The sequence below is a fragment of the Ursus arctos genome, unplaced genomic scaffold (genome assembly GCF_023065955.2).
Source record: "Ursus arctos isolate Adak ecotype North America unplaced genomic scaffold, UrsArc2.0 scaffold_18, whole genome shotgun sequence".
Classification (NCBI taxonomy): domain Eukaryota; kingdom Metazoa; phylum Chordata; class Mammalia; order Carnivora; family Ursidae; genus Ursus; species Ursus arctos.
This window is the reverse complement of record NW_026622852.1, coordinates 19,698,573-19,722,298: the sequence shown is the minus strand read 5'-3', so window position 1 is coordinate 19,722,298 and position 23,726 is coordinate 19,698,573. Positions and strand designations below refer to the sequence as shown.

Here is a 23,726-nt window from a genome sequence, read left to right as displayed (position 1 = left end):
AAACTCCAAAACGTACCTACGGTGTCCCACGAGGCAACGAAAATTAAGGAGAAACTTCTTCCGCCCACGTGAAAGATGGCGCTTGACGCGTCAACCATCCCTGCTGCCCGGTTGCTTCCCTTCGGAGGCGGGGTCCAGAGAGAGCAGGAGGCGTGTTCTTAGGAGGTGTGTGCTTTTGTTTTCCTCACCCTTTCTCCCCTCCCCTTGCTCTCATTGTATTCGTTGAAGGTGATGGGCGAAAGATTGGGTAAAATTTACCCAGAAGAAGAGCACCAGGTGAGAAACAACCACGGCGTGAAGCGAGCTCGGGGTCGGGACGCGCGCGAGGGGCTGGGACCGGGGGCGGGTCTAGGGGAGGGGCGGGGCGGTGGCCGGGCTGCGGTTGCGGTCCCTGCGCCCGCGGCGGCTGAGTCGCAGGCGGTGGCGAGTGGGTGAGTGAGAAGCCGGCTGGCCGGCGACTGTTTGGGGTCGGGGTATAGGGACCGCGCGAGGGCGGCGGCGGTGGCAGCAGCTCTCCCCAGGGCTCGGCTCGTCCTACCAGACCGAAACCCGACATCGGGTTTTCCAGCTGGTGACTAGTAGAGTTGCCTCCATCCGGGCCCCCGGCTTCCCAGCAGCGGCGGCACGGAGACCAGGGGCTGGGGACCGGGCCTCTGACCCGCTTTTCCTCCCGCAGTCCACGAGCCGGCCGCTTCCGGGGACCAGGTGTGAGACCCAGACGGACTCGTCGGACCACCCGCGCCGCGGGGTTCGAGGGAAAGCGGCTCGAGCACAGAGAGGCCTGGCTCTGGGGAAGGCCACAGGGCGGGTGGTGCGCGGTGAACCCCAAGGCCGGGTCGGAGACGAGATGAAGCAGGGTGGAATGGCACGGGGGAGATACCACATGGCTACACAATTTAATACAAGTTTCTACAAATTGCTGATTTCCTGTAAATTTGAGGAGCAATTCTAGACTGGGTTGTGCTGTGGGTCATGACTTGCTTGCTTCACAGCTCCGAGGTTACGCAGACTTACTTAAAGGAAGTGACCATTATGACTTGAGCATCACTTGATTGATAGTATCTGCTGTAGAAAGAAGTGCACTGATTACATGTCTAATATGCCCACATGGCATCTGAGTCACTCCCTACTCCACCAGGGTACTGTATTCAGGAGACAGAGGGAGGTCATGCACTTACTTGCCCAAGAGGAATGACCCTTTCAGAAACAATGGAGATTGCTGGGCCTTAGAAAAGTAACAGTGGTTGTGGCCGGTGGATAAATTCCGATACAAACTGTTCCCATCCCTCATCTGTGATGAAAAGCAAGGGGACCCAACACGTCTGGCATTACATTTAATCTGTACTTTTATTTTGAAAAATGCTGTTTGATACCGTCTTTATCAGACTTCAGAAAACTTGAACATAATGGGAACCTTACGGAAGTGAGAATATATGGAAGATTAATAATATGGAATCAGAATACTTGGAATATGATGGTGTTATGTGACACAGATACATTTGGCCAGCACCTCAGCCAAACCCTGCTACTCTGGGAAAGCCCTGAATTAGTTGGAAGTCGCCTCATGATTGACAACTCTTGATACCTCCAAAACAAAAGTGAGAGAAATTCTAGACCACATTGCTTATTATGCAAAAAGCCAGCACTAACCTGCACCAGGAAAGTTACATAGGTGTTAAAGATTTTTCTTTCTTTATAAAGTTGATAAAATAGTCTCTTTATTTGGCTCTGTTAGCAGTCCAAAATTTGCTTTCGGAGAAAAAAGTAAAAACAAAAAACAATGAGAACTCCTATCTTTCAAGCCTGCCCTTGGGCTCTATGTTAATTAAGTAGTTCTAAGGAGTAGTGTGGGTTAGTCTGCCTATTATGTGAGAAACTTGGATCTGTGAGATAGCCTGACAGTGATAAAAATTTCATCTGCAAATCTTGCCTGATAAAAATTTAGAAAGTGTCGCAAACAGTCTGTTAACTGTTGTTAACAGTTCACTGTCATTAAAGCTGGCCTGGGCAGTGTCTGTTTTTGGAACGTGGACTGGCTTACGACCCTGCTGCTTTTAGGGCTGGGAGAAAATAAACAGAAAGCATGGTTACAAGAAGTGTAAGCATTATGATGGTAGAATTCTGGTTTACAACAGCAGTGGACCAATCAACTTTCTAAATACCAATGGGAGAAGAGATGGCTGGTTTTTAGCAAAGGTTTAAGAAAAAGCAAAGCTTAGAACCTACTACTCTGCTAACAGTTTTAACAGACGGTAATTAATATAATCTTTATGTCTGCAAATGTTGGATTATTTTCAAGAAGTATATTGGGTACATCCTCATGAACCCTATTCTTTGTTTACAGGAGTGGAAAGCCACCGTGTCACCCAATTTGGATCCTGGCTTCCCTCAAAAGACTCTTACGGCTAATGTTTGATAACCTTCTGGAGTAGCCAACTACATGTAGACATATAGATAAAAGGCTATTGGTTTTGACCTGATTTTTTTCAGCCATATTTATGTATATGGAATTTCCTCACCAAAGATGATGACTTTAAGTGTTAGTAAAGTTATTTTTACAGCTCTCTTAATTATACTTCCTGTAACATTTCATTTCTCAAAATTATTAATTTTGGCAGGATTTTAAGCTAAACAATTCAACATGATTCTTGTCTTTTGTTTTCTTTCTAATGATAATAGCAATGAGTATAAATGTAATTAATGTCTGTAATAGTTTAATTTTCACAGTCAGGTAAAAATTTTCCCATAATCCAACCAGATTTTGCTCTGGGGCTCGGTTCGGTTTTAGGAAATGCTTTTGTTTTCAGCGTAATGATGAAATGTTTGAGTTAAAATATTGTTCTTACGATTATTCACCTTTTTTATCCAAAAAGGAAGAACAAAAGGAAAATGTTACGATACAGTTTTGTGGCTGTGTGTTAACTCATCTCCTTGGCCCCCAGTTTGTTATTAATGATCACAATAGCATCATTACAGTTTGAATTTAAATTTACATTCCTGTTTTCTATCATTGTAAAAGGTTCAAATTTTATCCAAAACAGTAGATATTTTAAATAAGCTAGACAGTTCAGTATAGTCTTTTAAGACTATTAAGTTACTACAACACATTAAAAGTAAATATTCCCTAAATGAATTACTGAATGAACTAAAACATACATACGTTAACTGCCTTTATGTTAAATCATTTCAACACGCGCATACTATGAAGTGTTTTGCCAAGTTCTATATACCTATTCTTGACATGTGTGATAAAAATGCTCATCTAATACTCTAAAAATAGAAGCCACTGCTTTTCAGCAGTCTCTGAACTCTATTGACAAGATGTAGATAAAATTCTTAAAGTAAATGAATTGTAGTTATAGATCAAATGTTGCCTCCCAAAGCAATCCTATAGGCAAAGATAGGTATATCATAATTCACCTATTAATTGCTATCCTTTATCATTATGATGAATAGATTCCACAATTTTAGACTTGCTTAAATGTAATTGTTATGGTTCTTTTTTTTTTTTTTTAAAGATTTTATTTATTTATTTGACAGAGATAGAGACAGCCAGCGAGAGAGGGGACACAAGCGGGGGAGTGGGAGAGGAAGAAGCAGGCTCATAGCGGAAGAGCCTGATGTGGGGCTCGATCCCATAACGCTGGGATCACGCCCTGAGCTGAAGGCAGACGCTTAATCGCTGTGCCACCCAGGCGCCCCTGTTACAGTTCTTTTCACTTTAGGTCTTTCAATACACGTATTCAATTTTTTCTTAAAGATTTTATTTTTAAGTAAGCTCTACACCCAACATGGGGCTTGAACCCACAACCCCAAGATCAACAATCACATGCTTCACCGACTGAGCTAGCCAGGTGTCCCTCAATTTTAATATTAGGCAAGAATGATTCATTTTACACAAATATCACAGAGAGTATGTACCTTTAGAGTGTTAGATTTCAGTGGTTTAAGATATGTAAGAGACCTTGATTCTTGCCTGACTCTGTGACCTTCGGCAGTTAGCTTTTCTCTGTGTCTGTTTTCTCAGCAGAGTGAAAGGCTTGACCAGTATCCATACAGTCACTTGTTCTTTACATGTTCTGTATAACTGAAGCTTTTTTAGTTTAGCCATTTAGTATAGAACTCTTTAAAATGAACTCAGTGTACTGCTGCGCTGCTTTCTTAAATTTAAGTAGCATATTAAATATATTTATCTTTGTCTTGATGTTTCAGTGTTATTTTAAACACCAGTATTGGGTTTTAGTGCCCTGAAACCCAGAGACCTTATTGAGAATAATAGTACTGTGTGCTCATTTTTTGCTATGGTTCCAGCTTATCGTGTTTTTGCAATCTTCTGTCTTTTCTTTCTCTTTTTTTTTCTTTTTTCTTCTCTTTTTCTTTTTTTTTTTTTTCTTCCCTTTTAACAGCTTTAAGATGTTTCTACTGACAGGTGTCCTTACTAGTTTCCTAGGACTGCCATAACAAAGTACCACAAACTGGGTAAAACAACAGAAATTTATTCTCTCACCGTTTTGGAAGCTAGAAGTCCAGAATAAGGTGTCTATGCTTATACATGCTCCTCTCTGATAGCTCTAGGGAAGAGTCTTCCTTGCCTCATGGTAGTTACCAGCAGTCTTTGGCTTTCCTTGGCTTGTAGTCACAACGTTCTAGTTCCTACCTCTGCCTTTACATAGCCTTGTTTCCTTTTTGTCCATGTGTCTCTAAATCTTTCATAAGGACACCAATCACTGGATTAGGGTCCACCCTAATCCAGTATGACTCCATCTTAATTTGAATATACCTATTTTCAAATAAAGTCACATTCATAAATACAAAGGGTTAGGACTTGAACATATATTTCGTTGGGGGGTGGACAGAACACAGTTCAACCCACAACAAGTTTGGTGGTCTCTAGCTGAGCCCTACCTTTCCAATTTGCTCCTCTTTGTTGCTATGATTTAGGAACCAAATATCCAATGATTAGAATTACATGTAGGCTGGATGTTTGGGAACAGTGAGGATCTATTCTATGAGCTTTAGTATATGATATTTCATATTAATGTTCAAAGACCCTTTTTTTAGGTCATTATTTTGGATTTCTAAGTGTATTCCCTGAATATAGGTGACAAGTTACTATGTATCAGAAGATTGTCATCATATTAGCAAGCATTTAATGCACACCTGCCATGCTAATCAAATGTCTATCCTAGTAGGGGATGTGCTTCCAAATCTTTTTTGACTGAAGAAGGGAAAGCCACATAGGCCTAAGTCATTTGAATTTCTGATGTATGACCTTAAAATTGCTGAACCTAATCATTGGTTTTGTATGTTATTGTTTAGATATCCCTGGAGTATTTGGATAATGTGGTAGTTGGGATGCAGTGATGTCGAATCTCTGTCCACCGCCATCTCCAGCTGTTGCCAAGACAGAGATTGCTCTAAGTGGTGAATCGCCTTTATTAGCAGCTACCTTTGCTTACTGGGACAATATTCTTGGTCCTCGAGTCAGACATATTTGGGCTCCAAAGACAGAACAGCTACTTCTCAGCGATGGAGAAATAACTTTTCTTGCCAACCACACCTTAAATGGAGAAATCCTCCGAAATGCAGAGAGTGGGGCTATAGATGTGAAGTTTTTTGTCTTATCTGAAAAAGGAGTAATTATTGTTTCATTAATCTTTGATGGAAACTGGAATGGAGATAGGAGCACATATGGTCTATCAATTATACTTCCACAGACAGAACTTAGCTTCTACCTCCCACTTCATAGAGTGTGTGTTGATAGATTAACACACATTATCAGGAAGGGAAGGATATGGATGCACAAGGTGAGTGGTTTTTGCGAATATTAATCATGTTAACATTAAAAGTTTATCTTCTGATACATTTATATCTAATTTTTAGAAATTATACGCAGTTAACTTCAAACAGTAGCTGTTATTCACATCTGCCGTATTAGATAGTTCTAGTAGTCTGATGTCAGTGATCTTCATAATAACTCTTGAAGTTGGGAAGTGAGAGTTCTGTGTGGCAAGTAAAAGCTAAAGCTTAGAGAAATTGAGAAGATCGTAGTAAGCATTAGAGTCTAGGTTTGTCTTGGGAACCTTTAACTGTAAAACCTTTTCTCTTTTTGCATTGCATGACTCTGTTTTTCACTTAATACTGTGCGTAGGTACAAGCAGTTCAACACAAGTGTTTCATAAGCAGTTGGCCATGTAGCCTTTGGTCTCTTTAACTTCTTTGCCAAGTTCTGAAATTTGTAAAATGAGGAGGATGCACCAAATGGTTTCTAGGAGATGTCCCTTTTAATTTTGCAGATTGAACCAGAGGAAATTACTGTTGTCCCCTAAATCCTATAGTTTAATATTTAGTGATATTTATATTTTCATATACTTTTGGCAGACCTGAAGAACAAATTTAACTTTCCTTTCTGCTTTACAGTTTTGATACTAATTTGGAAGTCTGTTAAAGCGTTATTAATTTTTTAAGGCTTTTACCAGATAGTAAGGAGAAATAGTATCTTTGAAAAGAAGAGTGTTTTACTATGTTTGCATTGTGTGTTTTCTTATTTTAAATGTTTATGAAAATCATTTAAAATCAGGAAGCCCCAGATACATATAACTTGATCTTACTTAATTTGAAAAGTACAAACCATTAGTTTCCTTTGTCTATGCAGATTTCTGATAAGTTATCTTTTTTTTTTTTTAACTGCAGAGAAAAGGGTGTTTTTATTTTATTTTGTATTGCTTATAAGAGAATGGCCTTGTTGGATTAATTTCCTGCCCCCTCCCTTTTTTTTCTGCCCTAATGTGGAAAGTAGTTTTCCCATGAACTGAATTACACAACATGCCTGCCATTTAACTGTTATGTGAAAAATAAACAAATATCAAAATGTTTTGTTTTTTTAATTTTAATGAATCCTCTGTTGCTCAGGAAAGGCAAGAAAATGTGCAGAAAATAGTCTTAGAAGGCACAGAAAGAATGGAAGATCAGGTAAGATACAGACTGCATATTGTCCGACACCAGCAAGCTCATGACACGACACGCATCTGTGTAAGGCTGAGGACTACTTTTCTTAAGGCCTTGAAGCCGTACCATACTATTTCGACAGAGTGGGTGTGAAAACGAACAGAGTCTTTATGGAAATATATGGAATAAACTGGATGAAAATTTCCGTATCTTAGACCTGAAGAGTTAAATAAGTGAAGAATAATAGCAATTTTGCAACTTTTTTTTTTCTGTTTGCACAGAGTAAGTTTTGAATAACTCGTTCTTAGTAAAAATTTTAAGTTTTATGTGAGATTTTCTTTACGGCCTGCTTCTTCAACATTTCCCCAAAAGTAGTTATAACAGGAGGGAAGTGAGTGCACTCCTCTAGAATATCTGGAGATATAGGCTTAGTTCTAAGCATAATATTTATTTGAAGTCTCATGCTGTATTTTTAAAACTCATGTAATTTATATTTTATTTTCTATTATTTGATGTTCCAATTTGCCAGTGATATTCTTCACCTTTCTGATCAGGCTTCTGGTTATATGAAGTCTAGGGAAACATGCCAAGGTTATCCCATGGCTTTGAATATCCTCAGGGCACAGGCACCACAGCGTTTGAGATGCATGACTGCATGGATCTGGTTTCCCTTGTGGAAGTTAAATGCAAACCATTTCAGTGCAGGGCAGAGATCTTCTGAAGGGGACTCTCCAATGGAGAAAGGGTTCTTTGCTTTACTCCCATTGCCTCTGGCCACCCTCAGTGTTCCTTGTGTTGAACTCCAGTCTAAGGATGACTGGGTTGTCTTTACTCTGGTTCTCCTTTAGCGTGCCTAAGACAAAATAGTACTTTAAACAATAACTTTTCTAAAAATTTATGAATATACAGGACTTAAACCAGGAAAATACAAAACCCTATAAAATGACTTCCTTTACAAAATTGTTATTGTATCTGTATTTTTGTAAATAACTTTCCAGGCCAGAGGAGGTAATACTGGGGAAAGATCTAACACAAGAAAATGTTTCCCTTTATCCAGAGAAGACTGGCCTTTACTTATTGGTCAATAAACAGAGTGCCAAACATTGAAAGGACTTTTACCAACCTCTGAATGTACCTACTAGTTACGGAGTAGTTAGTAGAGTTACTCAAGACAAAGAAATTTAAGACCCAATAAAATTCTGCTTTTCCTGGGATTTTTTTTTTTTCAAACCAGAAACCTGTACTTGAAAAATTTACCACTATTAACTTTGAAGTTTTATTTCTGTTTTTAGGGCTTTTCTTGAAAATGTTATCCTCTTCCTTCTGTATATTTAGACAAACTAGAGGTTTTTAAAGGGGAAACATTCTCCTGCTAAGAAGTTCAAGTTAGAGAAGTCACAGGAGGAAAAGAAACTTGAGGGATTTTCTTTTGAGTTTCTTCTGTGTTCAGTCTTGTAGGATTTCTTTTGTTAAGCTTTGATGAGGATATGCATTCAGTTACAATAAATATCTGAGAAACAGTTTATGGCACTATATGTATGCCTAAACCTAAGGGAAGGTATTTTCCTATAGTTATCCTTTCTGCAAAAAAGCTGCCTGATAATTGAATCCTTGCAGATCTCACATCATGTGCTTAAAATGACTTTATTTTGAACAAATAAATACTATTTAGGGATGACACATTAGTCTGGAATCAATCACTGACTTCATTCAGTGCAAGTTTTGGATGCTTATAGCTATCATCTGATAAAATCACTTTACAAGGAAATCACTTTAGAGCTAGTCATTATTCTTGTTGAATTGCATGTGTTGATTGTAATTGTAAACAAGCATTCTAAAAATTCTTTTAAAAAGCAGAAACAGTGAGTGGTTATGTTTGGAGGTTACTACAGGATGAATCTTTTAAAATAATAAAACCTATAAGATGCAAGGAGGTTTGTAACTTAGCATAAAATTTCCACAGACAGCATCACATTTAAATTCCAAGTTTCTGAAAAACTGGGTATAGTCACTCAAAAAATGACTCTAGGAATGACTGAGATTTAAAGACACATGTAAAAAGTTTGAATAAAATAGTTTCATGAGAGATGAGTGATGGAAAAAACTATAAAGATTTTATTTATTTGCCATTGAGAGAGGGCGAGTACAAGCAGGGAGAGCTGCAAGCAGAGGTAGAAACAGGCTCCCTGCTGAGCAAAGAACCTGATGTGGGGCTCCATCCCAGTACCCTGGGATCATGACCTGAGCCAAAGGCAGATGTTTAACCAACTGAGCCACCCGGACGTCCCTTAATGTGTGATTTTAAAAACATGTTTAGCTAAAAACTAACAGATACGTGACAATTTCATCTCTCTCTAAAAGTTTACGTATTCAGGATGGTTCAAAAATTGGGGGGCAGGTGTGATGGTAATGAATAAGTGAGAAATCACCCATCTTTGAGACACGCTATATTTATGATGTTCTATATTGAGTTTTCAGTTTCATTCTAGAAACTACAAATTTCAAAATTACGTTTTGATACCTGTTTTATTGATTCTTAAAATATATGTGATGGTTTTGATTTGCATTTGTGTACTAAACCTTACTGTAAATGCACAGATTGAGTATTGACCCCAGCTTTACTACTGAGTCATTTGCTGACTACTTCTAAGCCTTTTTTGTTTGGTTTTCCTTGTTTTTAAGTATAAAATGCATCAGTGACCTTTAATTAACAAGGGGTTTTCATATCTCAAATAAATATCAAAGGAAATCTTTCTAAATTTGGCATGGTAATTTAATTATTGCATGAATTGGTAAATGATAAGCCAATGATTCCACTCTGACTAAAGAAAATCATTCCTGGAAGAATTAAAATTAGTTTTAAATAGTATGTACATCCTTTAGAAACGTTTTGGAGTAGTAGACATGTTTGGGGTTGTGTTTTAACAAGTTATCAGGTATTTCTATCAAAGGATCATTCTTTGCTTTCAGTTCTTATTTTTTTATTGCCCCGTTTATCTTATACAGGTTTTTCCCCCATCCAGAAGTGAAGCATTCCTATAAAACCTTTTATACACTGAAATGGCCATAAAGAAGCAGTTAGCATTAATTTATATGGAAAAGTTTTTGAGTGTTCCCAGACCCAAAAAATAATGCCTCTTAGGCATCTCTGATACCTTAGAACACATCCTACTAAAGGATGCACAAAATAAATGGAGCTAAAGCACAGATTCTCACAGACACAGTCCAAAGCTAAGGTGGCTTGATGCTGAGATGCCGAGTGGAGTTCCCGGGGCAGGAGCTTGTCCAGGCCACTCTTGCACTCAGGCTATGTGCCGCCTCCTGTAATGGCTCATTCAAAACAAATGCTCAGCACTGTTTTAGCTTTACACTTTTTTTAAGAGTAGAAATCCTCTTCAGATTGCTTTTGGTTACTGAAAACGGGTACTAATGTAGGTCTTTCATGAAAGCAAAGTGGTGTAACTCGAACTTTCAGAAAGCCAGGGATACCTTCATTGTGTGATTTTCTTCACTTCATTTTGCTTTTTGGTGCAGGGTCAGAGTATTATTCCAATGCTTACTGGCGAAGTAATTCCTGTAATGGAACTGCTTTCATCTATGAAATCACACAGCGTTCCTGAAGAAATAGATGTAAGTTATTACTTGTGTTATTAAGTAGGAATAATGGTACTCTCTTATCACTTCCCTTGAGTTATATCACTCTTCTGTATATTAATAGTATTCTAATTTTAGTAGTATGCATTTTTTTGTCATATATAGTATTCATATGAAGTATTAGCCACTTTAGCAAACACACATAAAACCTGAGTTTCATAGCCAAACAGAGGCTTTTTTGGTCAGTGATAGTTGTGACAGAATTACATTTAGTTAGTTTATTTCACCACTTTTGTATTTCTTAGAAGTAGGAGAATTCCAGACCTTATAGAAGCATCAGTATTTAATGCCATACTTTCTGTAACAAAGCAGTATACCAATCAGTGGTGATTAACACGAGTTTATTTACATTCACTAATCTTGTTTTCTTAATCATTTGTCAGTCATTTTGAATCACACATTCTGCATGTGTAGAGAAATCTTCAGGAAACTATTCTTGTTTCTTTCTGACTTTGTCATTAAGATTTGTCTCCTGATTCTGACAGCTCAGAAGAGGAAGTTGTTTGTGTCAGAATTGTTGCTTAACCTGCCTGACCGGTTTTCACATTTGTTCTTCTGAAAGTTTATAGAAGTGCAGAGAGGTGGTTTTATTGGGATTGGTGATGCTTAGAAATGAGGGCAATGTGTCATATTGTACCTAGACTTCAGAAAAGTTGTGTATTTAAGAGTGTTATTTCAATGCTATATTATAGCCAGAATAACTTTTTTTTTTTGTGGTGTGTTTTAGATAGCTGATACAGTTCTCAATGATGATGATATTGGTGACAGTTGTCATGAAGGCTTTCTTCTCAAGTAAGAATTTTGTTTCTTTTTATAAGAGATGGATAAAGCAGATAGAAATCTTAGGCTCGCCTATGACACGATTTGGAAGGATGAAAATAATGAGAGACTAGCTACCCAAATTATTCTAGGAACAATGTTGCATATTTAAACTATTACTTAGCTTTGTGTTATTTTTTCGTTTATTACATGTCTGTGATATATTTGTTGTTACTCTTTTTAATATTTAAAGAAGCCAAATTTCCATAGTGCCCTGGCAAGAAATCTTGGTCTCTTGTTTGGTTCTGGTTTCTTATTTTACTTCTCATTAAAACTGAAACTAAGAACTGAAGGAGGTTCTTAGACCCATTTCCAGTGTTGGGGGGGGGGGGTTCCCCACACCAACAAGCAATGCTCTAGATACCAATTGGGTGTCCTACAATTTAATTAAGTTCTGGCACACTCTGCCTGGAGAGAGTGTCAGATTCCATAGATTAAGGGTTCAGTCCCACAAGACTGCGTCTCCCCTACCCCCCAGACACCAGTCTGACTGGCCACAGATTGGACGTCCCAGCCACCCCCTCCTTGGACTTCAGGGACCACTAACAAGTCCAGGTTGTTACCTGGACTTCTTACCAATTGGCTATAAATCAGGTTCCTACAACCCCCTCCTTGGGTTCCATTAATTTTTTTAGAGCGGCTCACAGAACTCAAAGAAACATTTACTTGGTTATTATAAAGGATAGAATCTAAGATACAGATGAACATCCAGATGGAAGAGATGCATAGGACAAGGCCAGGGGAAAGGGTGAAGGGCTTCCATACTGTTTTTAAGCATACCACTCTCCCCAAATCTCCACATGTTCACTAACACAGAAGCTCTCCAGACTCCTTCCTTTTGGGTTTTTATGGAGGCTTCATAACGAAGGCATGATTGATTAAATCATTGGCAGTTGGAATAACCTACAGCCCCTCGCCCCTGCCCCCTCCCCGGGGGTCAGAGAGAGGGACTGAAAGTTCTAACCCTTATCACTGGTTGGCTCCGTTGGCAATCAGCCCCCATCCTTAGATGCTTTCCAAATGTTACCTTATTAACATAACAAAAGACATCTAATTTTCTATACTTAGGAAATTCCAAGGGTTTTGGAAACTGAGCCAGGAACTGTGGATGAAGACCAAATATATATTTCTTACAATCACAGTATCATAGAACCCTTACAAATTCAGTTTCATTTGGATGGACTTAAGCTATTGAGACCTAGAAAAGAAAATTATTTGTATTTTTACTGATTGTTTCCATCTTTCAGCAGATTTTAGTACTTAAGAGTGTGGGCTCCAAAACCTGACTTCCTGAGTTATTGCTGTGTGAACCTGGGCAAAATACCTGAAGTGTCTGTGCCCCCATTTCCTCATCTGTAAAATAAGAAAAATGATAGTACCTACTTCATATGATTCGTTGTAAGAATTGAGTGAGATAAATCATATTAAGCACATAAAACAGTGCCCAGAACATATAAGCATGTAATAGCTGACATTTTCTATTTCTGTTTCTTTAAAGGAAAATGTAGTAACAATAATAACAGCCAAACTTTATCAGGTGCCTATGAGTCAGTCCCTATACTAAGTGCTCTCTCTGCAGGTATAATCTCATCTTCTACCTTAGTGTTTCTTTAGGATTGCAGATTATGGTGAAATTTTGTTGTTTTTTTTTTCAATGAGAAGTGAAAGGATAAAGTATTTGCTTTTTATGTCCATGGTCTTTTCCTCAGAGAATCTCAGAGGCATGAGTGTTTTTAACCTAGAAGCCTTACATAGCTTGACTCAGCACCTTAGTGCTGATTCTGCTTATGTCAGCCATTCATATCATTATTTTTAATCCCATTTGATTTTAAATAAATCACTTAACCTCTCTACATCTCAGTTTCTTTCATTATAAAATGGTGATATTTTACTAACTGGATTTTAAGTTCAGAGGGAGAATCTGTGAAAGGCCTGAGAAAGTGTGAACTACTACAGGAGATAAGAGACAGCATTTTTCTTGTAGCTTTGGCGTTCGTCATGTAAAGCTAGTCTTAAGTTGTTTGAAGTTCACCTGCCCTTTTTTGTTTTAGTTTGTGACATTGTTTTACTCGCAGTGTTTTTCTTCATCTTTTTTCTTCACCTTGCAGTGCCATCAGCTCACACTTGCAGACCTGTGGCTGTTCTGTCGTAGTAGGTAGCAGTGCAGAAAAAGTAAATAAGGTAATTTATTTTATAATCGAGCAAATAATCTGACTTAATGCTGCTAACATATCGTGGATTGTAATTTAAAAGTTAGGTTGCAGTCAAGACCATGTAATAGTATAAGGAGGTAACAGAATCTGGCCAAATTACTGTGTGACACCCCGTGACAAAAATAAGTTGAAGTAAACTGCTTAAATAGGAAATCATTTATCTGTTTCATTTTAATAACTCATAAATATTATATAGTTCTCAGTATTGTATAAATGGTTTTGAGAATTTCTTAAAATAAGGTATTTTTTAAAAAATATTTGTCTTCTGTTTTCTGATGTCACTTTTATAAATATGAGGATAATAACCATGCATTTTTTTTTTAAGATTTTATTTATTCATTTGAGAGAGGGAGTGTGAGAGCGAGCACAAGCAGGGGGAGGGGCAGAGGGAGAGAGAAGCAAACTTTCCCAGTGAGCAGGGAGCTGGAGGCAGGGCTGGATCCCAGGATCTGACCTGAGCCCAAGGCAGACGCTTAAACAACTGAGCCATCCAGGCGCCCCAATAACCATGTACTTTTGATACTAATTCCATCTGGTCTTTCATCTTGATTTCTTATCTTGGCTTTTCCTCCTGAATCTGTTTTTTTTAGGGACCCGTTGCTATTGAGTGGTCAGTGGAAGTTATGTTTTATTCAGTAACATTTATGACCACTTCCTTCAGTGCTACATGAATTAATAAAGAGTTAAGCATTAGGCAAAAACTAAGGAATTTTGCACTTTTCTTCACTGACTGTTAATTACAAAGAGATAAGTTGCACATATCTATCAATTTAAGCAAACCTGATTTTTCTTTTTATGTTTTACACAGGAGCTATGTTAGGAATGATTATTTCCTTTGCAAATATATTTGTAATTTTTTTTTCTCTAATAAGCTACCCTATATGCTTGCCTGACCCTTAATTTACCAAAATTATATTTTTCATACATCCATTTATGAGAGGTTTGTGCCTCTTACTATATTGATCTAGCAATGTATTATATTTGTTAGCCCAAGAAGGTAGGTTTCCATCTGTGTCACCCAGAGCCTTCGGATTTCACAGAAGGATTTCCCAGTAGCTTTTTGGAAGAAGAAGTCTCTGTGGTTGGGGCTCTCTGTTTTTAAAACTTTTTTCATCCCACATCCTCTTTTGGCATAATTGCTTTCTTTATTTTTTTAATATGAAAAAGGTTGCCATCACTCTATATTGAAAGCCACTACTTTAATGTAAAAACTGTCTGAACATAATCTGAATTCCAACATACTTACATGGCTTTTTACTTTTCCTAATAGAGCTATAGATCAAATCCTGTTAGAATCATAGATTTCCAAGCCCCAACCAATGGCTTGCCTAGTTTAAATCAAATCTGATAGAATTAATTCTCATTCTATTGAAGGATTTGGATATTCCTAATATTCATTATAATGGAATTTCATTATTCAACAGAAGCCATAATTCTGCATAATTTAATTGCATTTAGTTTTTTGTCCAGAATTGTTCACTTATTTGAAAAATAGTTGTTGCTGGGTGGAGATATAATCAATAATTAAGTCATCGGTTCTTAGTGAAATAAGGGTTCCATGGTCAAATATGTTGAATAAAGTATGCATATTCTATTCAAACACTAAAAGTTTTGAAATATCATACAGTACATTTGCCAGCATTTCCCAAACTTACTTGACCACAGAATTCCTATTTTGAGCAACAACTGTGATGTCCCATGGACTCCTGAAGGTGATTAAGGAATACTTTCTTCTCAGGATGTACTTCATCGCCAATAATGGTTAAAGTTTCTATTCAGATTTCTTTCATAAGCAAATCAGTGGGCTTTAATTTCCTATTTTAATGCTAAAATATTTTCTTTTACAGATAGTGAGAACATTATGCCTTTTTCTGACTCCAGCAGAGAGAAAATGTTCCAGATTATGTGAAGCAGAATCATCGTTTAAATATGAGTCAGGGCTCTTTGTACAAGGCCTGCTAAAGGTATAGTTTCCATTTATCACAAGTGAAAGCAACTTTTTAAAATCATTTTTGGCACTCTTTATTAAATATATTTTGAGTATTAGCATGTAATACATCTCATGTTTATATGCCAAGGAGCTGAGCATAGAGTATATGTCTTACAGATTTATAGTTAGTATGAATGAAGCATCATAGAGTATCTTTTTGTATGTTTCTCTTTAGTTTCCTATAGCTGTTTCCTATAGCTGCCTGTCTGACCTCAGGATTATTTGTTTTTTAATATGTGCTTGGATAAAGTTGCACATCTAAAATGGGTACTTTTTTTTTTTTAACTGAAAAGAATTTGAATTTTCATTAGCACTTTTTGTTCATGTCCTGTATTCATTTATTGAAAGAAAATTTTAAACTGCTTCCTGTCTTCAAAAAGTGTATATAGAATTTGAACAATTCATATATATATTCACGTATATGTATTTTTAAATTGTATTTTTCTTTTATTTACTTGAGTCTGCTTTTCTTTTCTTTTTTTTTTTTTTAATTCCAGTATACTTAGCATGCAGCATTATATTAGTGTCAGGTGTACAATACAGCGATCCAGCAACTCTGTACATTACTCAGTGCTCATCATGATTAGTGTACTTTTTAATCCTCACTCCCGGTCTTACGCATCCCCCCACACCTCCCCTCTAATAACCATCAGTTTGTTCTCTGTAGTTAAGAGTCTGTTTTTAGGTTTGTCTGGGTGTTTTTGTGTGTTTATTTTGTTTCTTAAATTCCACGTATGGGTAAAATCATATGCTATTTGTCTTTCTCTGACTAGTTGAGTCCACTTTTCAAGAAGCAAAGCAGCTAAATGTAAATTAGCAATTATTTTCAATAATTACAGGGAAGGCAGTTACTTTACTAAATCTCTCATTGATATTTCAGTTATAGTCAAAGATATGAGAAAGTAGATTTCTTAACAGTTATGTGATTCTCTCACAGTGAATGCTTTCTTAAGAATCTAGGCATAGCAAAATGAAAGAAAATATATTAAAAACTGTTGCAAATAAAAATTGTATTCAGCTTTTGCATTTTTAATAGTGTGCGTGGTCTGAGTTCAGAATAGTATTTAAATACAGAAACTACTTAAGAGAAACTCATTTCCAGTTTGAGTTGCACAAATATGAAAATTAGAATTTCTTTTTATCAGACATAATAAGGTACTTAGTACTTTTATTTCCTCAACACCCTCTCATTTAATTATGTAATTTGATCCCTGAAAAGGACCTATACCAGATGCATAGAGGAAAACTTGAAACCATAATTTAATGAAAAAATATTTGTTAACAGTTTTCCATACACGTATAAATTGTTAAGCCTTTCAGAAAATACTTTGCCATTATACGTCAGGAGCCTTAAAAATGTTCAGAGACTTAACCTACTATCTCTACTTCTGGAAATTCATCTAGGGAAACAATTATATAAGTAGAAAGATTTACTTATATAGGTGTTTATTATAGCATTATAAGAGTAAAAAATTGAAAGTAGCCTCTGTACTGTATTCATAATCTATACCACAATGCTTCATACACAATAGATACTTCTTACGTGGCATTTAACTACCCAATTGACAATACCTGGAAAGAAGTACATTTTTTACTTATAAAAATACCTATTCATTGAGATTTAAAAGAACATGTGAATAATCAAGAAGAAAATAAAAAGTTCCCCATAATCTCATAGTCCAATGAATAGCCACTATTAATATTTGGCAGATATCTTTGTCACCTTTTATCCTTCTGTATGTATCTTTGACATAGCTCCCTGCCCCTTCCACATATTTTAACCTCCATTTCCCACAATATATAATGAAGATCTTTCCATATCAACACAAACTTCAGCAAATTAATTTTTAGAAGCTAAACAAAAAAACATTTTTATTTCTTTAATCACTTCTCTCTCTGGCTGCTTAGCGTATTTTCTAGTGTTTTACTATTTAAACCAGTGCTGTAGTGCACACCACACTAAAACTTTGCACACGATCATGACTGATTTCCTAGGATAAACTTCTAGAGATGGATTTGTGAAAGCCAATTTTTCTAATTAAAAAATAATTCTTCATATCTTTTGGCCTATTCTTTTCATTATGATAGGATTCAACTGGAAGCTTTGTGCTCCCCTTCCGGCAAGTCATGTATGCTCCCTATCCCACCACCCACATAGACGTGGACGTAAATACTGTCAAGCAGATGCCACCATGTCACGAACATATTTATAATCAGCGTAGATACATGAGATCCGAGCTGACAGCATTCTGGAGAGCCACTTCAGACGAAGACATGGCTCAGGATACTATCATCTGTACAGACGAAAGCTTCACTCCAGATTTGTATGTAATGATATTACAGTTAAACAGTGTTGTGAAATTGTATCCTTTATGAGTAAAAACAAAACAAGCCTGTGTTTGAAAGGAAGGAAATATTACTAAGAGAATTGTGCTTGAAGAAATAATTTAGTTAATCATGCCTTTTTTTTCTTACCTGTCTGTTTTTCTTAATATAATTCTGTATAGGTTAGATTAGTCCCTAAAAGTAAGTATTCAGATATTTACTTAACAAATATACATTGAGGCCCTAGGCACAGTAATATGTGCTAATAAGGTTGAGCTCTCTAATAAAGAGACCCAATCCTTACATTGCCTACAGTCTAGTGTGTAAGTCATTAAAAGGCCTATTAACTAAACCAAAGATGTAATTCTCAGTCTTTTATTTTCTTGATATGTGAATATAAAATACAGCAGAACTGTGAAAATACATTTATAGAGCATTCTTTTATTTGCATTTTATATTGTGATTTTCTGATCAGTAAATTATAAGACAAAAAGTAATGATAAAATGTTGAAAATGGACCCAATTAGGGGGGAAAAAGTGATAAATCCGAATTATAAAACCCCAAGAAAATACTTAACTCCTCTTCAGGAGAAGAAACGCAGTATACTAGGATGGTTCCCTTTAATCAGTTTAGAGTGCCCGGCACATATAATGTGCCCAATATATATTAACTGTGATAATCCATGTTTGAGTGTGTAAAGCAGCAGTAAAATTGGAGGAAGCAACCCTGTCCTGTATTTCTAAGAAACATTTGGAGCTGAGGCAGCGGACATGTGGGGGCACCAATAGTCACACAGAATATGTTGACTGAAAGCATAGAAAAGGAACACCATGTCCGAGGGATCCCCAGCCTCATGTGTCTCTAAGTCCAGAAAGAAGGCATCATTAGGACCCATCTGTTTCCAGTTGTCCACTGTATTTGTGGGTTCCATAGAAAGTTTTAAGGAAATTGGTTTAGAAAATGAATTAGTCAAAATTCAAGTATTGGTAATTGTGGTACATGTGTAGGAATTCTAAGTTAATTATAAGTTAATCCGTGCTTTCAGGTATTTTCTTCTTTCCTGAAGTGTGTAGTATTTTCTCCCCTTTTTTTGGTTACTTCAGAGGTCTTTTTGGGGGAATTTAGTGAACTTTAGAATGGATTTACCATCTAGTAATTTTATTTGTGTTTTTTTAGAGGAGGTATCTATGCTTTTAACATTTCTTACTCATTTTAGCCAGTTATGTTTGATTGCTTCACTGATTGGACAAATTTTGATTAGCCAGCTAGTGTTATTTTACTGATGATAAAAAATAACTTCCTGAATTTTTAAAATTTATTGGCAACTCCTAAGTAAATTTTCTGAACATGAAATTGTCCAAAAATAATATTCTATCATTAGATTGTATATTAACTTTTACATATTACAGATACATTTTACTTTTTAGTTTTCTTTAAGCAATATTATTTATTTTTAGGATATTTTTAATTTTTAAAAATAATGTCACTCACTGCCACTACATGAAAAATGAGTCACTGGAAATATCCTTTTTTAACACTTTGCTTCATCTGATTCACCTATGACAGAGACAGTCAGTGAAAAGGAGTGCTGCCAGCTAGTAATCATGCAGTGCTGACTTTTTTTTTCCTTCCGAGTTTCCTTCTTCCGTAACTTGGTACACCCATCTCCTACAGTAGGAAATTTTAGGTACTTTCCTATTTCTCTATGCACACACCCCCCTTTGTTTGCTTTTCTTGTCAGTTCAGTGATGATCCCTACCATTTTCAGTAACAAATTGCTTACCTTATGGTGTGCTAGGTATACATTATCTCTAATGTGTATTATGTCTTTACTTCTTATTCTGATCATTACCAAGGTAGGTAACACTTTCCTAAGTAGTTGGTTCATGTTACTTGCCTGGGGATATGTTTGTTGATGCAACTCAGTGGTCAAGATGTTCCTTAATCCCACTTGAGTATTTCTTAGCATTTACCCTTTTACCTTTTTCTTCCTAAACAGCTTATTACAAGTTACTGTAACATAAAGTTAACCTATTATTTTGTTTTAGGGTTTTGGTGGTGTTGGTATGTGTTTATTTTTCTTGCTGGTTTGTTTTTTTTTTTTTTTTTGAGATGGCAGGAACTGGTAATCATATTTATTAATTCTCGAAGGCTCTCAACATTTTTTTATAAAGTGAAGATACAAAAATAGATTGATAGGGACCTACATGCCCTTCTTGGGACTGTTTATATCTTTAAGAGAAAAATAATTAACATAGTGGCTTGACAAACTCCAGTAATACACAGATGTATCCTTGAGTTAAAATGAATATACATTTTTATCTACAAATATAATTTTTATTATATATAATATTCCATTTCTAAGAATTTAATGTATTGGCTAGAGCGAGGGATTTTGGAAAGTAGCCATTTCAACATTTGGACTGTTTTCTTCATAGGAATATTTTTCAAGATGTCTTACACAGAGACACTCTAGTAAAAGCCTTCCTGGATCAGGTAAATGTTAAACCTGAGATTCTCAAAATGAATGATATGATATGTTTTCTTTTTCAATGTATACTGCATTGCCTGTGCTATATATGTGACATCATAGAATTAAGTCATTATTTTTTTAAGTCATTATCTTTTCGTAATGTTTCAGATCTTTCTGAAGTGTCTACATGGTGTTTCTTTTGAATTGTTAATGGGTATAGCCTATATATTAACAATGAAAGGTGCAATATGTCCCAGTCAAATAATTAATGTTTTAATTCCAACCACTAACCTATAACTCTTTTGGGGAAGGGAGAATATTTTTTATTTGCCTTCATTGAGCCAAAATGTCTTTAAAACTTAGTATACTTCTACTGAAATAATAACATCTTTATTGTCTCATTCTTTTGAAAAATATCTACTTAGTTAACATTTGAAGAAAATTATAGGTTATATGGGACTTATTTCTTAATATAACAGCTTTGTCATAATATTCTGGGGACCAGGCCAGGGAACAGTATCGTAGAGGTAGCTTTGAAATAATGAGGTCCTTATTAGGACCTCAAAATTTTAGATCGAGGTCTATGTGGTCTGTGACTTACTGCATAGTTCAAGGATAATTCATAGTCATGCAATTAATTCCATGCTTCTTGAGCTGAATAAAATCATTCTACCACTACACATGTACCCTCACCCCCCCCCCCAACAGTAGAGAGAGAAGAATATCTCAAATCCATACTCTGTAAGCATGACTCAACTTCTGGGAGCTTCAATTTTGTTTGGAGATGTGGGCAGAAAATACAAATGGAAGTAAATTACATCATGACCTTTTTGTTTTGTTTTGTTTTTGTTTATTTGAGAGAGAGAGCACGCACAAGCCAGGGGAGGGATAGAGGGAGAGGGAGAAGCAGACTCCCTGCTGAGCAGGGCACCCGACATGGGACTCCATCCCAGGACCCTGGGATCTTGACCCAAGCCAAAGAAGGAAGCCACTTAACCACTGAGCCACCCAGGTGCCCCTACATCATGATTCTTAATAATAAAGTAAATAGGGATGTATTCTGAGGTAGAATGCAAAATTTGAGTTCATTTTCAAGGATAAAATAGAAGACTTCAGAAAAACGTGATTGCTCTAGACTCTACTTCCTGTCTGTTAGGGGCATCAGGGCGAAGGGTTGTGAAGAACTGCTCTAATGTGTGTTATCTGCCAGGCATTGTCAACGCTGTGATGGAAACATGCTGTATAAGAAGAATTGGAGTAAATTATTTATTAAAATGCTTCATTTTCCTGTAGGTCTTTCATTTGAAACCTGGTTTATCTCTCAGGAGTACTTTCCTTGCACAGTTTCTCCTCGTCCTTCACAGAAAAGCCTTGACGCTAATAAAATATATAGAAGATGATACGTAAGTAAAACCACATGGAATAAAAACCTTTGTGAATTGCGTTTCTTTTTGTTCCTTTTGGATATTTTCTATATTTTTATATATATAAATTTTTTATCTTCATTATTTATAGGCAGAAGGGGAAAAAGCCCTTTAAATCTCTACGGAACCTGAAGATAGACCTTGATTTAACAGCAGAGGGCGACCTTAACATAATAATGGCTCTAGCTGAGAAAATTAAACCAGGCCTGCACTCCTTTATCTTTGGAAGACCTTTCTATACTAGTGTACAAGAACGAGATGTTCTAATGACTTTTTAAATGTGTAACTTGTTAAGTATATTTCGTCACAGTCATGATTGCTGCTAAAGTAGCTCGGTGGTGTGGGAAACATCACTCCCTCGGGTCATGCCCCAGCGTCCTACTTGGCAAAGCAGTTAAAGTTAGTTACACTACAGTTGTCACAAGTCTGTAAGGGGATGACAGGTGCATCGTTACAATGGATGCATCTTTTCCCAGATGTGCTATCTTGGGATACAATCTTAGGTTTACAATTATAGTAAATGTTACTGCTATCTTTTAAAGATAAAATAGTGGAATATAAACTTGACCACAACTACTGTTTTTTGAAACTTACAGTTCATGGTTTACATGTATCAAAGTGAAATCTGAGTTAGTTTTCACAGATATAATACTAGTTGACTTTTCATCTCTTGGTGTTCCTTGAACAGAGGTTAAGTTTTAGAAAGAGTATATTGATCAAGCAGATGTTTAATTCAAAGTAATTATTAGATCCTACTTTATAGACTTAGTAGTCCTTAGGGTTCGATCTGTGTCAAAATGTCATGCAATCTGTGTAGTCCCGATTATGGCAAACCATAGTCAGGGTGTTTGTGTATTTGTTTGTTGAGCTCTGTCAAAGAAAATAGAGGAAATTGGGTTTTATGTTTTAGTAGTTATTGCCAACTATTTAAGTTAATTTTTATTATTTTTGAGCCAAATTGAAATGTGTACCTCCTGTGCCTTTTTTTTTTTTTTTTTTTGAGAAATATAATGACTTGGAAGAAGTTCAGATTACACTAGTCAGTCATTTTTATCTTGTTTTCCTCTTGTAGATTCTCATCCTGATTTGGCACTTGTGACTCCCGAGATTATAAAATGCAATAAAAATATACTAACTAGTAAGATCTTTTTTCAGGAACAGAGAATAGTAGTATCTTGTCCTTTTCCTTCTTATATTTCTGCCCATATTTTTGAAGTTGTTGGCAGGTCTCTTTGCCTGCATCATGTGAGGAAAGCAGGGGAAACTTTACTGATGTGCTATTTTACTAGGTGCTACTTTGGCAAAACGAAGTACTCAATTTCTTTTGTTTCCTTAATGTGTTTGGACCGTTTTGCTAGCTCTAAAATAACTGATTAATATAATTCTGTGCTAGAACAGTTTTGACATCATAGTATATACAAGCATCAAAAATATTTTTATTTAAAACTGTGGAAGTTACACAAAAGGGAAAAATATTTATACGAAAGGGATAAAAGTGACAGAGCCCCTCTTCTGTTGCTCATCAAATTGAACCAAAACCAACATGTTCTTTTCTGAAATGTCCTAATTGCCTTTCACATCACTAATCAGAAAGGTATAGACATCTTGATTTATAGACACAGATGGTACTGGATGACTGGCGCTCTGTGGCTTAGTCATGAAAGAATTTACAGCTGTAAATTGTACTGTTGTACTCCTTACTCAGTGCTTTCTATGTGAGATTATTAAAAAGTACTGACCGATTATTTTCTTTTGCTGGTTTATTGTACTGTGATATAGAATGCAAGTTGTACAGTGAAATAAGTTATTAAAGCACGTGTAAACATTGTTACATATCTTTTCTCCTAGATGGAGAATTTTGAATAAAATATCTCCGAAA

The 23,726-nt window shown here is 36.3% G+C and overlaps 1 protein-coding gene and 1 long non-coding RNA gene across 13 annotated transcripts in view; one reads left to right on the top strand and one right to left on the bottom strand.

The window, feature by feature from the left end:
* Positions 1–322, bottom strand: part of LOC113260551 (uncharacterized) — a 167,995-nt gene extending 167,673 nt beyond the window's left edge. The window contains exon 1 of the long non-coding RNA XR_008959895.1: positions 17–322. This is a non-coding gene — a long non-coding RNA (uncharacterized LOC113260551). The remainder of the gene's footprint in view (positions 1–16) is intronic.
* C9orf72 (C9orf72-SMCR8 complex subunit) lies at positions 129–23,726 on the top strand. 12 transcript variants are annotated; one of them, XM_048223041.2, is made up of 14 exons: positions 129–276; positions 677–705; positions 1,386–1,598; positions 2,345–2,539; positions 5,320–5,807; positions 6,913–6,972; positions 10,483–10,578; positions 11,330–11,394; positions 13,530–13,602; positions 15,482–15,598; positions 17,713–17,948; positions 20,389–20,446; positions 21,717–21,826; positions 21,939–23,726. In XM_048223041.2, exons 5-14 carry the CDS (start codon positions 5,364–5,366, stop codon positions 22,123–22,125), a joined length of 1,446 nt encoding a protein of 481 aa, XP_048078998.1. In that variant the 5' UTR covers positions 129–276; positions 677–705; positions 1,386–1,598; positions 2,345–2,539; positions 5,320–5,363; the 3' UTR covers positions 22,126–23,726. The 12 variants fall into 12 exon arrangements, with proteins under 12 accessions (XP_048078998.1, XP_044242810.1, XP_044242816.1 ...); XM_048223039.2 differs by having other exon boundaries at positions 183–276; positions 677–811; XM_048223040.2 differs by lacking the exon at positions 129–276 and adding an exon at positions 414–431.